The following is a 16466-nucleotide window of genomic DNA, read 5'->3' on the forward strand; positions in this document are numbered from 1 at the left end:
TGAAGAAATGAAAGTAAGTGATTGAACGATTAGTCATTACTACTGACGGTACGTGCCTTTCATTTTATTAAATTTATAATTTATTATTTTACAGCGATTCATCTTTATTAAGAGGTTTTAAAATGATTTATTGCAGTTGAACTGAACGAACGACTGTTTATGTCTGTGTTCTTATACCCTGAAGCTAATTGGTCGATATTTTTTTTGTTTTTTACGGAGCTAGATTTTGAGGTTTACTGTGTGTTAAACATATTCGACTAAAAACAAACACAAGTTTACACAAATTCGGGTCAATTTTTGCACCTGAGCAGGTGGGAACGATTCTTAATGTCATTTGATGCCTGAACTGGGATCCTCAATGCCCTGTGTCAAGATTGGTTCTAGTTTTCGAGTTCGCGCTGCATGGTGGCAACACTGCGCTCTTATAACGACAGTCAGCTAACGATGTTGCATTAAACATTATTTGGAACTTGTTGCGATTGTGCTTCGGAATGTGTGATAATGGTTTTGGATGTTATATGTTTGGTAACTGTAAGAAAATCATTACAAATGCACTCAAAGATGCGTGTTTGCAGTACAAGCCGTGAATAAGGAATTGTGAAAACAAAGCTCTACAAGAGGTAATTTGATGAAAATTTATACGCTTCATTTCCTGTGCCAACGTTATGACGAGAATAGAAAAAACATGTCGATGATTGCTGCTTTCGCTCGATTAAATATCCTAACGTATCATCAGTGTCAAAGCCAGTTCCACGTAGAGCCAGTGAATCCATTGACAATTTGTCCAGGTACAAGTGCAAACAAAGTGCAAAATTAAAGAAGGAATATTTGTCGAACTTGGTGAAGCAGTATTATGGACATCGTTTCAAAGCGTCATTCACAACTTTCTCGATAACCACAAATCACAAGATTAGAAGCACGTAATCGACAATTTGTTGTAAAACTGCAACAAGATCGGAGCTCGAATGCCTCTCAAAATCGATTTTTTGCATTCACGTCTTGACTTTTTCTCACTAAACTTGGGCGACACCAAGATATATCACAGATTTGGCTATCGAAGAATGATTACTGTTGAAAACCTTACTGCGTGAAACAGATCTCAAACAGTACAAAACACTCTGTTCATTTCTTATTTACACTTTTTAATTCAATAAATCACTGTTAACGGCCAAAAATAGTAGTCTAATGAATATTTCGAACACTAGAACCAATTTTAATAAAAGTTCGGCCTAAATTTTGGCTGCTCAGGTCCAAAACTAGGTAAACCCGCGCAAGAAAATAAAGAAAAATGTTGTACTCACTTGTTAACCCGGGTTCTTCTTCCGAAAACGTGAGAAATCCTTTGCTCATATCCTTGGTTCTGGGGGCGAAGATCGTCTTGGTGGCGGTGTGAGGCCTGACCGCGACTTCGGGTTCCTTGGGCGGCGGTTCGTAGGTCGAGAACAGTTTCGCCGTCACGGAGATGGGTCTAGATCTGGTCGGCGTCGCCGGTTTGACGTTCTCAATCACCACTTTCTCGCTATTATCCACTAATTCTTCCCGTACGTCCGCGATCGCTTTCGGTTCGGGCGAAGCCGCCTCGGATTTTACTGACGCCAACTGATGCGAGGCGTAGATCTCATCTTTACGTTCGACACCACTAGAAAAATCCGTCCGAAAATTGGTCACACACTGCCGCTGCACCCTTGCCCTTTCTCTCTCTCTCTAACACGGAACCGATCGAATCGGGAGACGTTGGACGTTCTCTGCTCGCTATCCGCGAATCCCCTAAAAAACCGCGATAATATTTACACGATACTATCGTAACGTAAAAAAAACAGGCTCGCCGTGTCCCGCTGATTCTACCACAAGAAAGCGACGTTTCTTACTGGGGCCCCGGCTTATGATCGCGATGAGTCTTTGCGTAGAGTCGCGTGTTTCCCCCACTCCGTCGGGTTGGGGAGTTCGAGACGACGGTGTTGTCGATTGATACGCTGCGCGTTTCCTTGAAAATCTCTCGGATACGATTTCGCTAGGATGTGTCGGCTTCCGCGTAGCAAAAAATCGCGATTCGCGAAAGGAAAATAATCGCATCGTTCCGGTGCATGTAGCAGGATTTTTAGATGACTTCACGATCGTAAAAATAGCTCTCGAAATACAGGGGTCGATAACCAGATGTCAAGATAAAAACATGAAGGCGATTAAAAAACATTCGGTTCGTATATCTGTCTCACGACATTGACGGTAATTTGCCATTAATCGAAATCAAGCCAAATTTGTTGTTTTATTCGAAAAAATCAAGCCAAGTTAATGGAGTACATGGAATTCTAGAACGCCCGAGGCATGTACCATATGAAAGAATATGTTGTTTAAAAAATCTACGTCAAATACCACAAAATTTTGATTATTATGTATAATATCTTAGTATAAACAGGAATTAAAGGGGTATCTAGTCTAGACATTTGAAAAAATCCATTTCTTTTCATATTTTCACAGCTTACATCTTCAGGAATATGCCCTCAAGAATGTTATTCAAAATTTAAAGTATTTTCCGAATTATAGTTGTTTTAGAGACCAGGTAGCTGAAACGCGTTTTTATCAAAATTGCTTTTTTTCGAAACTGTTGACATGATATCTTAAATCTCACTAAACCGATTTACATGAAATTTGATGTGTTTGTATATCAATCTTACGTCAACAACGGTAATTTTCCATTCTTTAAAAACAGGCTAAATAAGTTGTTTCTAAAAAATATATAAAAAAGATAATTCATCATTGATTAAAAACAAGCTAAATTTGTTGATTTATTGAAAAAATAAAGCCATCTTAAATATATTAATTATCGAATATATTGAATTCTAATCTGTGTATGTGCAGTTCACCTATAAACAGACCCTACAAGCAGCAATCACATTAAATAATACTATCATTCCATATGGCAACAACGATAAATATCTCGGAATGAATCTTGATGCAAAACTTCGCTGGAAGGAACATATGAAGAAGAAAGGAAAAGAACTGGAATTGAAATATAGGAAAATGTACTGGCTAATTGGAAGAAAATCACAATTGTCAGTACATAATAAATTGCTATTATATAAACAAATACTGAAACCTACATGGACACACGGAGTTCAATTATGGGGATGTTCTGCAAAGAGTTACATAAATAAAATACAAATTTTTCAGAACAAAGTCCTAAGAGGTATTGTGGGAGCACCCAAATACTCTAGGACTGATACCTACATCGAGACCTTCAGATACCCATAGGCTGTCAAGAAATCGAGATAATTGCATGGAGGCATGAGGAAAGACTCCATTCTCATGAGAATATTGAAGTATTGCAGCTTTAGGATACCACCAGAAAAGGACGCAGACTCAAAAGAATCAAACCATCTGATCTTGTGTAGTGTGGTGAGGGTGGGGAGGTGCATGTAATAAAAAATACAGCACTGACATGTATAAACATTATTTCACCAGAGACTGAGATAGGGCGGATGGGCCATTCAGTTATATACCTAGATTTAAGTTATCATAAAGACAAATTGTAGGTTAGTCGGAAACGACTAGTAACAATGTAATAATTAAATAATGTTAAAAATATTGAATTCTAGTACATCCGGAGTCAAATACTACTAAAATTAGCTTTAATATTAAAATATAGTTCATGCAAAATCATAATTTAGTATAAATGTGAATTAAGGAGGTATTCTAACCAAGAAAAGTGAGAAAAAATCCATTTTTTTCATATATTTAGAGGTTAATTCTCTAATACTCCCGTAAGATTTTAAAAAATTTCGATTACGTTTAGAGATATAGCTCTTTTAGTACTACAGTATATAAAAACAAAATCGTCTTGTTTTTTCCACTTCTAAGAATATGCCATTAAAAGGATTTTTCAAAATTTAAATTACTTTCAGATAAAACATTCGACTTTATTAATTTGTCATTGACTGAAAACAAGCTACATTTGTTGTTTTATAAAAAAATCAAACCTAGTTAATACATGAAAATGTCAAATACTACAAAATTATGATTATTATTTAAATATATGGTGATGCTAATAATTTCAATGCAAAAAAATTGAAAAAATGTTCCACTATGTTTGTAGATGTGATACTAATTATTTACATAAGCTATATTTTAATAAGAACGTAGACATAACCAGCATATAGCACATAAAAATAAAATAAACATTCTAGAACGATCATATGGGAACTTGTATTTTAGCATATAATTATTTCGTTGATGATATTTACAAAAAAAACAATTATGAATATTACTTCACTAGATGTTTATAAAAATTATTGTGGATATACAGAATGAAACCGGTTTAAATAAAAACAATTAAAACCGCAAACTAAATTTACCAATTGTAACAATAAAATAATATTAAAACAAAGTATTGGAGTCCCCTGAACGACGTGTGTATGAATAACTTGGAATTTACATGACTTATTAATAAAATACAAAGGTTACCATTTTGAAATTCTGCACCTTGTACTATGCTGTATATATGCAAAAAGTTTTATTTTAATTTTGAGATAAACACAAAACATAAAAATATATATAGTCTATTCAAAGTTTTTTTGTACATACGTCATCAAGATGTTTAATGTATTGCCTGCCGCAATTTGTAAATTCGTTTCAGAATCAGACAATATTTTCCTTCTCATTTTATTCTAGTTAAAAAGAGACACAGTGCTGTTTGATTAGTTCGAACAAGTAAACGAATAAGCCTGTCAAAGTCGTCCAGTTGTCAGACGTATGCAAAATTCTTGAAAACAATAGTGATAGGAGGTTATAACTCTAACCTATAAACTATTGTGGCTGTATAATTAACTGTAGTTTTCAGATGTACTATAATGTTAAAATATATTATATTTGATGACATTCTTGTTCAATTATTTTATTTAGATTAGAGTTCTGTTGTATGTCAAAGTCATACTGAACTAAAACTCAGAGTTGACGCGGCAACATTACGACGTTTCGATAACACAAATTTAGATAACGTATGTACAAAATAACTTTGAACAGACTATAGGTTTTTTCGTATATTGAAGTTAAACTGTTTTTTATTTCGTCAAAATTCAAATCTTGTTGTGGTGATTACTATATGCATCTCATGGTGTGTAATTATTTTTCAATTCGTATTGTCGACTAAAAATAAATCAACACGATTTTAAAAAGATATCTGGTGTTACACAGCTTGTTTAGTGATTTGTTATATTAAAAAAAACATTTTAAATTCTTTGTTTTATCTGGACTGGACTGTTTAACATGGACTCTGGACGACTATCCTAGGCATTAAGTCTGATTAGTGTAATCAATTTAGAGACCACTTCAGAAATATCCGGTCTTACCCAGCCTGGCAAGACTGGGACTCCTTGTCGTTTTTTACATTATTCCTGTCCTGCGAAATTCAAACTCCCTGCTATCATAGCAGTAGGAGGACCATCCTGCCGCCTGAACTACTGTGGTTACCGCAAGTTCACTCTGTAACTTGTCTTTAATCAAAAATGGATTTCTAGACCCAAGCATATTCGAACGCTCTAAATTTTTAGTAGGATGTCCTATGCCGTGTAAAAAAAATAAAAGTATGAGAAATGGGGCAATAAAATGATACCTTATTACTCAATAACTTATAAATTCATTACATTTTGTTATTTCCCATTAAATAAACAGCCAAATGTGAGTTTAAATAGAAAATAAAGATAAAACATTTTCAATTAATATATACTTATTCATTAATCACTGTAATCAATTAATAGCATGTATATATAACGTGAACATTATGCAATTAGTACTAGCCAAAAAAGAGTATAAACATTCTTAAACATACTGATAACTATTATGTAATATTGAATAATCATACGATGTTAACCTGCATGATGCATTGACTTCGCTGCTGATTGAGGGTTAGAACTGAAAGCATCTTCGTAGAGAAAGCAAGCGAGATCTCTGTTGAGAAAGAAATAATATTCAAATAACTATATTGAAAAAAAAAGGTCAACAACAATGGAACTTTAAATATAATAGAGAGATGATAATAGTAGTTTTAGTATAATAGCAGCGACTGAAGAAATCACCGATAAGAAAGGCGTCATTCGTCATGATAACGCTAGAAACTTCATTCAAGTTTCTCGTCCATAAACCACCGAAGTTTTACAGTAGTGGAATTCTGATTTTACCAGAAAATGCACAAAAAGGTCTGGGATTAAAAAGGGGACATACATCATTGACTGCTGATAAAAATCTATATAATAAGTTGCTAACTAAAAAAATAACAACTATAAGTAACTATAAAAATACTAAAACATAAATGTAACTAATAAATTCCTAAGGAGTATTGTGGATGCAAGGTTTTGTAATAATATCATAAATTAATTAAACCAATAGCACAATGTTATCAATAAACGACACTTTTATTATTAGTTTTGTGGGAAAAGTTTTCAGGAATAATAGTAGTTACAATAACTATAAATAAATACATTTTACTTTTAACGTTTTTATTTATCGGAGACAATATTTCCGTATGTTTTTATTACAGCAAATGTAACAATATAATAATGTAAACAATAAAAATATGATATCACTGTTGGTTTTTATTAATCTTGTCTTAATTAGAATATTCCCGAGACCTACATAAAATACAACCTGGAGCGGCAACACCGCTAATGTTATTTATGTAGCAGCTTGACGAACTGACGGGCACACATCTGAGCCCCCGACAGATTTCCACGTGATGGTGGATCGGATGCTTCCGAAAAACAACCATCCATCCAACAAAACAAGTCCGACATACCCTACGTCTATCGCGTTGTTGATGAGACTTCATCGTTTCGAAGCACGTGAACAGAAAATGACCGTTTCGTGTGCCATTGTACGGTACGCCAGCTCTGGAAGGAAAAATTTGATGTTTTGTGTCGCTGGTTGGATCGATTCTGTTAGGATGTGTTGATAATAAAGTGCAAAAAAATTGATATTTCATATTTACAGTCACCAAATAATTTATATTTCTCGTTATTTAAGCATACTATTCATTTTTTCCTCCAAATTTATTGAATAGTGTTAATTTTTATTCATGTTTGCGTTATTTTTCAACTTCTTATTTATAATAAATTATTTCAATATGAAAAAGGGCCTCAAATTTACGTTAATTTACGTTATTTACGTTTGTTTTAATCTACTACTGGCAACATCGTCATACTGCCATTATAGCTATCGGAGACAACAGTGAAGAAGCCACACGAAAATTACAACAGGCAAGTGACAATCTAAATAATTGGACACAAGCTTGGAAAATAAAAATTAATGAAAGTACATCTGTGCATGTGCAGTTCACCTACAATCAGACCGTACAAGCACCTATAACATAAAATAATACTATCATTCCATATAGCAACAACACAACAATCTCGGAATAAATCTTGATGCAAAACTTCGCTGGAAGGAACATATAGAGAAGAAAAGAAAATAACTGGAATTGAAATATAGGAAAATGTATTGGCTAATTGGAAAAAAATCATAATTATCAGTACATAATAAATTGCTATTATATAAGCAAATACTGAAACCTATATGGACATACGGAGTTCAATTATGTTAACAGAAGTTCAAAGAATAACATAAACAAAACACAAATTTTTCAGAACAAAGTCCTGGGAAGTACTGTGCGCTCACCCAAATACTACAGGACTGACTACCTATATCGAGATTTTCAGATACCCACAGTCAGTCAAGAAATCAAGAGCATTGCAGGGGGCATGAGGAAAGACTCCATTCTCATGAGAAGATTGAAGTATTGTAACTTTTGTATACTACCAGAGTAGGACACAGACTCAAAAGAATCAAACAATCTGATCTTGTGTAGTGTTGTGTAGTGAGGCACAGTTAATAAAAAATACAGCAGTGACATGTATAAAACATTATTTCACCAGAGACTGAAAAAGGGCCGATGGGTCCTCCTAGTTATATACCTAGATTTAAGTTATCATACAGACAAATTGTAGGTTAGTCGGAAACGATTCGTAACAATGTAATAATTAAATAAAAAAGTGTGTTGATTAACAGACAACATTTTCTCGTACTTTATCAATACACGAACTCAGAGAAAAAAACGATAAATTGAAAGATTTCACGTTATAAAAGGGACTAAAAAACCTATTTATATTCCACGCCTGAAACCAGTAACTCCTGTAAAAGGAAACTGCGCCTCGGCATTCATACAGCCTCCAAAGATAAGCATATCCCATTTCTCCCAATTCCTACATTTTAATTTCCTTGAATATTCGATATAATTATTTATTTTCGCAGATGGAATTAGTAATATTTAAATTGGATTTTATTTGGAGTTTCTTTTTTTACTTGTGAGAGCTTCTTCCTCAAGCGTCAGGCGTTGTGTTGGAGCCAGTGTTATCTCCTTTACATCAGTGATCTGCCATCACATTATATTACTATAAGATTTGAATACTAATCAAATACAAGAAAATGGGCTTCTAATACTACTGAATGATATGATTCTCAAAAAACGAAGAAAAATATTAATTACATACTGGATAGCTACAGTAATATGATCAAATATTTGATTTCTTGTATTGTTATTAATACCTTCTCCAAAGATTTTACATTTTAACTTCCTTGAATATACTGAATAATTATTTATTTTTACAGAGACAGTGAATTGGATTTTATTTAGCGTTTCATTATTATTGTTGTTTACATTCTATGATATGATGGCTTCAAGATATCTCTATTGGCGCAAACACTGCCCCTGCTATGAACTCTGAGCATATTTAAGAGTTCCATAGTACGGATATTTAGCCACGTTTGACATTTTTCGTGATATACGATGATAACTCGAGTTCACTCAATTCAAAACAAACTCGTAACCCCTGGCACGGAAATATATTTTTAAATTTTCTAGTGTCTCTTTTTTTGTCAACAAAAATAACATATATTACACGTTCCATGTATTAACCAACAATTTCAAACATATTTTCTGGTATTATTCGATATCAATAAACGTATCACAATGTTCAAAACAAAGTTATTAATAATAATATAGTGGAAATACTGTTAACATACTGATTTATTAAACAAAAATGTCGTGATGTTGTTATGTTACATAATAATATACTTTGTTGTATTTCATATAACATTCTATAACTAATTTTTATATGAAACAGGTTTTACATGTTTTTCGTAAAATTTTTAAGATTGGCTTCATTTGAGCTTAAGCTCTATCTCTAGAGCATTCTTTTGAGTCCTACAAACAGCTGGCAGTTACTAGGGGTCAGATCTGGCCTATAAGACGGGTGGTAAAGTAATTAATTGAATTTGACCATGGTATTCGTTCACTAATGGCACCAAAGGCTTGTTTTTAAAATAACAAAATGGCCACTAAAACCTCTGTAGCTTTTAAAGTTTAACGCCAAATTATCATGAACTTTTGCAATTAGCTTTAGGATTAAGAGATGGTGTATCTATGTGTCAGACTTATTCAAATTGGAAAAAATACCACATTTCAATTCATTATAATTGCTGTAGGATCTCCATAATACTTATTAAGTCATTCTTTGACTTCAACAGTATTTTTTCTAATAGAAACACATTGTTTAATACACATTCGAAATTATCTGAATACTTTTGAACTGGAATTTTGCCTCAGAGGATAATTACAAAAAATATGAATTACTGTCTGGTAATTATAGGAGTAGTAGTACTAGTAAAGATGATGAAGTATTAGCGAAGAAGAAGTCCACCACAGACATAGATATGAGGACAGGGTAGAAAGATTGTTTTCTTTGGCCAACAAGAAGCTGTTTTTTGATACTACTTTTAAAAATCTAGTTTTCATGAAAAGAAAATTGTCTTTTACTGATAGAGTGGGTTGTAGTTTGTATTTTATATTCCAAATACATACAGTTCTGGATCTACGAAGTTATCCAAGATTTTGCCTTAATACATGAAAGTATTAAGTAAGTTTATTAAATCACAACAATACAAATGGAATGCTGCTACTGAAGAACGTGTTGGAAATCAGAAGAAGATTCAAACTACACCAACCTGTATAGTCTGTAAGTGTTAAATTTAGTAGTAGTTTAGTTAGTGTATACTCTTGCCATTAGTTTAAGTAATTTAATTTTAATTTGGGAAATACATAGTAACGTATTTATCTCATGTTCGTCTTGCTTGTGTTTTCAACCAAGCACAACAGAACAATAGTAATACGTTAATTTGTAAATTAAGATTGTACTAAGCACATGTAATGAAAAATCTAATTAAAAAAAGTTCATTGTCTATTATTTTTCTCTTATTGAATAACTTCTTAAGGATCTAACTCTAAACCGAATCCCCCGTGAACCTTTATTAATATCTGGCTCGAAACTCCCGCCCATCTACTTAGAACCCCATGAAATATGTATAAAAATCTGAAATATTTAAAAAAAGTCTAAGCGCCCTCGAGATATTACGAATTCGAGATCGATCCGCTAACAAATCTAATGAAATTCGGACAAGATGAGGCCGAAATAATAAATTCGGAGAGATGGATATTTGCAGGCAGGAATGTATTTACATCGAGCGATACGGACTGGAGTAATGCAGTAATTTAAAAATACGATGGCGTCGAGCTATTACGCCTGAACGTTGTTTTGCGCTGAAATATTACCGGTCTCGCGAGGCCATGTCGATTGTGAACGAATTCCTGGCCAAAAACTCAATAAACATCATCGAACATTCACCTCTCCCTTCATAAAACTCATGTTATGTCTTAGATGCACTCGTTTTTAGATAGTAAAAAATTCATTCATTAATTATCTACACATACATGCACACAGAAGTATTACTTTGCGAAATTAGGGCAAAGCGAATGCCAAAAAATAAATTTCGAGATATTTCCAAACAGGAATGTATTTACATTAAGCAATTCGAACTGGAATAAAGTGGAAATTATGATGACACATGCTGCGTTTTTCTTCTGTATTAAATTATTACCGCTGCTGCTGCTATAATAAAGTGGCCATAAAACTTGACCCGAATTTGTGACAATGATATTTGACTATTGGTTCATTCAGAAATTGCCAATGAAAATGTTATTTAAATTAAAAAGTGTTGGTAATAAAAAATTAAAAAAGGATACTCAAAAAGTTCACTGCAGTCCTAATCCAAATTTCAAATTAATGTATGATGACTGTTCTCGTTCAGCAAAAACTGGTAAAATTTAAACATTATGTCATAAGTTAGAAAATAAAGCTCAATAAAAACTTACAAATCTCTAAGATAACATAACAAATAGTGGCAGCATAAGTAAAAAAGCGTTGAAGACTATATCACAACAATATTGATGAACAATCGTATTCAATCACTGAAACATTTTATTATTGGTTTGAAATTTTGCTGTATACAACTTCTAATTGTAATATTCTCTACTAATAATGTTTAACCCAAATCATGTATACTTAAACTGAATAAAACTGTTTTCGGTGATTGTCTGATGATTGATATCATGAAGATGACTAAAGATATTTTCGGAATATTGATTGATACGTGCCAAACATCACGTAGTGCAAGGGGCACCCATCTGCTCCAGCAGAGGATAGAGCAAGCGAACTATAACAAAGATCGATCAATAGCGTCACGTAGTCGAATTATATTCACCCTAAAATGCAGGCATGAAATAAATGTAACCAGTTACACTTTTTCCCAAAGCAGTAGCTTCAAGACCCACACGTCTACAGTGAGTTCGATACACCCCTTTAGCATCACAGGGTGTTTAAGATAGTATTAAATAGTCGATCTTAAAGTTTAATTCTTTAAGAATATGTCCCTAAGAGGAACTTTCAAAATTTCAGTTATTAACAATAGCTGTTTAGTGACGCGGTAATCTTTTAGTGTATTTATCTCGAAACCACTTTTTGGAGACGCAATTAAAAAAAAACTTTGTTTTTAGTCGTTGCTGACTAAACTATAATTGGTCTTTGTAATAACTTAAACCTATGTATATATCAAGGAGAGTCCAGCGACCTAACTTAGTCTCTGGTGTAATAATATTTGTGTAATAACACTTCTGTTTTTCTAATAAATGCATCTAGCTACACTACACTACACAAAATCAAATTGTTTGAACCATTTGGGCCTGTGTCCTATTCTGGTGTTATCCAAGAATTGTTTTACTTTCGATATTACTGTACTGTAGTATCTCAGGAGATTGTTCTGGAAAACTTGTCTTCCTATTATTATTAGTTTTCACAAAACATTCCCATAACTGAATTCCGTATGTCCATATAGGTTTCAATATTTGCTTGTATAATAACTATTTATGTTCTAATAATTGTGATTTTCGGTTTAGTAGAATTTGAAATATCACGTCAACCGTCTCAAAAAGATCCTTACTGAAACAACTACATCTCATCTTAAAATAATTTAAATGTTGAAAAATATGACGAAAAAAATCGATTTTTCCAATTGTCTAAACCAGAATATCTCATTAAATCATATATAACATTTTCATCATACAAAAACACGAATTAATCGCTTTATTTTTTGATGTTTTGTTTTGGAATATTTATCCCGATCAACAAAATTAATTATTTAACAGGCAAATTGAACATGATGATTATTGTTACTAACATAACACCGACCGATTGAGACATATTCGGGCTGAGATAAAAACACACACAACATCTAAAGAGAAATTACGTAACCCATCGTACCACGATCGTTCTCGTATAAAAATACATTTAATAGACCCGACGATAAGACATTATAGAAATTCGGCGATAAACCGCTCGTAATCTGTCGCGAAAAATTGTTTCTGTTTTGATTTGGTGCCCAATAAGCGATACAAACGCACGAGTGATTGTTAATATTCCTTATCAATCGGTTGGTTCTTCTGCACAGCGGGCGTGCAAACTATGTGATCGGCTAATTTCGATTGCGTTATTAGATAAAACGTCTTTTTCGACAATGCCAAATATAATGGATGTCAAGGTCTCGAGACATTTTGAACTTGTTTAAGTTTTTCCACTGACCTATGCTAAATAACACAAAACCAAATGGTTTTTTTTTGTGTAATAAGAATAAATATTATTTTAATTAGCTTTGATTCTTATACCCCGATACTTAAATACATGTACTTGTTCTATTTTCAACCGACTTCTAATACAGTATACTACAAAATACTCAGAAATATAATCCCAGATGTTGAACACGGGCGGGGTGCCAGCAGCGCCAACTAGAACCCGATAACGATTAGCTGGCAACCGCGAGACGTTTATCTGGGATGTTACTGAAGGGTATTTCCATTCATTCAGTACCATCGTTTGGTTTAGACGTGCCATCATCGACTGCCCAAGCCTCGTCTCCAGGTAATACCGCTGCCATCCGTTTTATCTATTTTGTATTTTCAACATTTTTATATTACTTCAATAAATAATGGCCAAATAATGTAAACACCACTGTTTCATTTCGTTTTACCTCCATTCACCGAGTCATATCATTTACACTAAAGCAGGATGTTCTATGTCCAACTATATATTTCTCCGTCAAAAATTTCGAAGAGTGCACTTCCGAGGTGGTCCAATTGGAACCAAGTCAGGATATGATAGGGGGAAGGGGGAAAATTAAAAGATAATCAAACTTATTTTTTAATTTTTAGTGAGTTCCTTATTAATCTTTTGAAGTCGGTTCAATTTTTTGAAACAATGTGGACATCATTAGGAATCCTAAACAAATTCGTGATAGTTTTAGACAATTATTTGTTATTATACCCGCTGAAACGCAAAGGCAGATAGGCAAAATAAATGAAAGACGTACTACAATTAATTTCATACATCTGCGCATGAATTCTTTGTTGAAAGACGCTAGAAAATATGAAAACTCAATACGAAATGGCGATCACCCCATCCTAAGGGTCTCAAATTCGCATTGAAAACGTTTTAATCTTCCAGAAAGGCGTTACGATCTTTTGAAAACACCTGAGAAAGGTATTCTATCGCTACCAGCTGTACTAACCTTTTACAATATATACATTATTTACACGCATCTACGGTCGTATGGGCACTAGTGGGTTTTAAAACCGGATCCCCAGCAGTTCATGCGAATGTTTTGCTCTTAAAGTCGAGACAAAATTATCATATTCATTGATATTTCTATTGCTTTTAATATGTATACATTTATAAATATGTTAGCGATGATAATGAAGTGGGCATGACACAGTTACAAAAAGCTGTTAATATTGTTATGACAAAATAGAACAATTATAATATTTTATATTAATTATTTATGAAGTTTTATAATAAAAATGTGTTTTTCTTCTGTCATAAAATACGTTATAAGTTAAATAATATTTCAGTGTATAAAATCATTCATAACACATTTCTATAATTTTGATCAAAATGATCAAATGAAATGCTAAAAGTTAAGAAATTCCAGAAATTGGTAGAAATAATTCAGAATTCAGAAGAAATTTAGTCAACTTGGAGGTAATTCTGAGTTTTTTTTTTAATTATTTATTTTCCTTTTCTTTTAACTCCAGTTCTTTGATCCTTCCTACAGCGAAATCTTGCATTAAGAGTCATTCCCGTTACTTGGCATTGTTATTTATTTTTATCGATGTAAATGGTAATTTTTATTGCCCAATGTCTGGGTTCAATTATTTATATTGTTACTAGTCAATTCCGAGTTAAAATAAAAAACAAACTGCCAGGGATTGGGGAAAGGCCTTTTATGTGAAGTGTTATTTGAAGACATTTATTTACTAAAATCATAGATATTACTCATGAATCATAGTTATGCACGCATCATTAAAAATAAATCTATACGATTAAAAAAAAATCAATTAGGTTAATATTGGGATGATATCTTCATGCAGCATATTATTTTTCAAGAAATATTCCTATTATTGTTGTCTTTAATAGTTAACTAAATAAGTAAATAATAAATTTTGAGTTAACATAAAAAAAACAAACTGCCAGTGATTTTGGAAAACCATTTTATGTGAAGTGTTATTTGAAGACATTTATTTACTAAAATCATAGATATTACTCACGAATCATCGTTAATCACGCATTCTAAGCACGCATCATTAAAAATAAATCTATACGATTAACAAAAAATCAATTAGGTTAATATTGGGCTGATATCTCCAGGTACCATGTTACTGTTTAAGAAATATTCCTATTATTCGAAACGATTTTTACCAGATTTATTTTTCATTTACGATAATGAGCTTTTAATATACAAGAAAACGTAAAATTTATCGACTGAAAAGTGGCCATTATTTTCACATAAATTTAATATTTTTATAATATCACAGCATCAATTTAATTTAATGTTTTTTGAGTCCATTCCAATAAAATAACACATGTATAATTTGTATGAAAAACGGTAAAAAATAAATAGAATCATATATATCCCAGATCACAGAATAACAGATGTTATTGAAAAAAACTACGAAAGTAAAAAAGTATGCTCAGCTATATTCTTAAATGTAGCACAAGTCTTCAATAAGGTTTGGCATGAACGCCTTGCACATAAACTGCAGAAAATGTTGCCAAAACAACACACCGAACTACTAAAATCGTACATTACATGTTTATGTTTAAAGCTAAACAAGAAGAAGCTTACTCTACAATAAAAGAAGCTAAAGCAGGTGTACCACAAGGAACAGGCCATACGGATTTCAATTATGGGGATGTTCTGCAAAGAGTAACATAAACAAAGTACCAATTTCTCAGAACAAAGTCCTGAGTATTGTGGGCACACCCAAATAGTACAGGACTGACTATCTACATCGAGACTTTCATATACCCACAGTCAGTCAAGAAATCAAGAGAATTGCAAGGAGGTATTAGGAAAGACTCCATTCTCTTAAGAATAGTAAAGTATTGCAACTTTTAGATACTACCAGAGCAGGACACAGACTCAAAAGAATCAAACCATATGATCTTGTGTAGTTAGATGCATATGATAAAAAATACAGCAGTGACATATATAAACATTATTTCACCAGAGACTGAGATAGGGCCGATGGGTCCTCCTAGTTATATACCTAGATTTAAGTTATCATAAAGACAAATTGTAGGTTAGTCGGAAACGATTAGTAACAATGTAATAATAATAATAATAATAAACAACGAACCTAAATAATATGTCTATTTTATGTTTCACGTGATTGCATAATAACAATAGAACCGAATTAACACGGGCTGAAGAGTTCCGGACCTAACACATAGATAGGGTTAGTTTTATTGCATTCGCCGCTTTTTCTCTTAGTGCTAACTTCTAAAAGAAAGCTATACAAATTTGGTAATATTCTACTGATAAGTGTATGTTGTGTGTTATGCTAAGAGTGGCACTAGTTTTGTTATTTTCAAAACAATGGTTCAAAAACAATGTCGTCTTTTAATTTTAGACCGACCAAAAACAACAATAAAACGTTGGTTTTATGTGCGTGGTGTAATATTCATCGACTATTTTGAGGA

General features: G+C 32.7%; 1 protein-coding gene across 4 annotated transcripts in view; it reads right to left on the reverse strand.

Annotated features, from left to right (window-relative positions):
- Positions 1-16466, reverse strand: part of LOC143201165 (hypoxia-inducible factor 1-alpha) — a 377382-nt gene that overhangs the window by 33722 nt on the left and 327194 nt on the right. For all 4 annotated transcript variants that reach the window (XM_076412063.1, XM_076412061.1, XM_076412065.1 and 1 more), the window contains exon 8: positions 1302-1639. In XM_076412063.1, the coding sequence (XP_076268178.1) occupies positions 1302-1639 (338 nt within the window). The remainder of the gene's footprint in view (positions 1-1301; positions 1640-16466) is intronic.

Source organism: Rhynchophorus ferrugineus, unplaced genomic scaffold (assembly GCF_030347505.1).
Source record: "Rhynchophorus ferrugineus isolate W39M unplaced genomic scaffold, kcgeb_rfMv2 rfM8, whole genome shotgun sequence".
Taxonomy (NCBI): Eukaryota; Metazoa; Arthropoda; class Insecta; order Coleoptera; family Curculionidae; genus Rhynchophorus; species Rhynchophorus ferrugineus.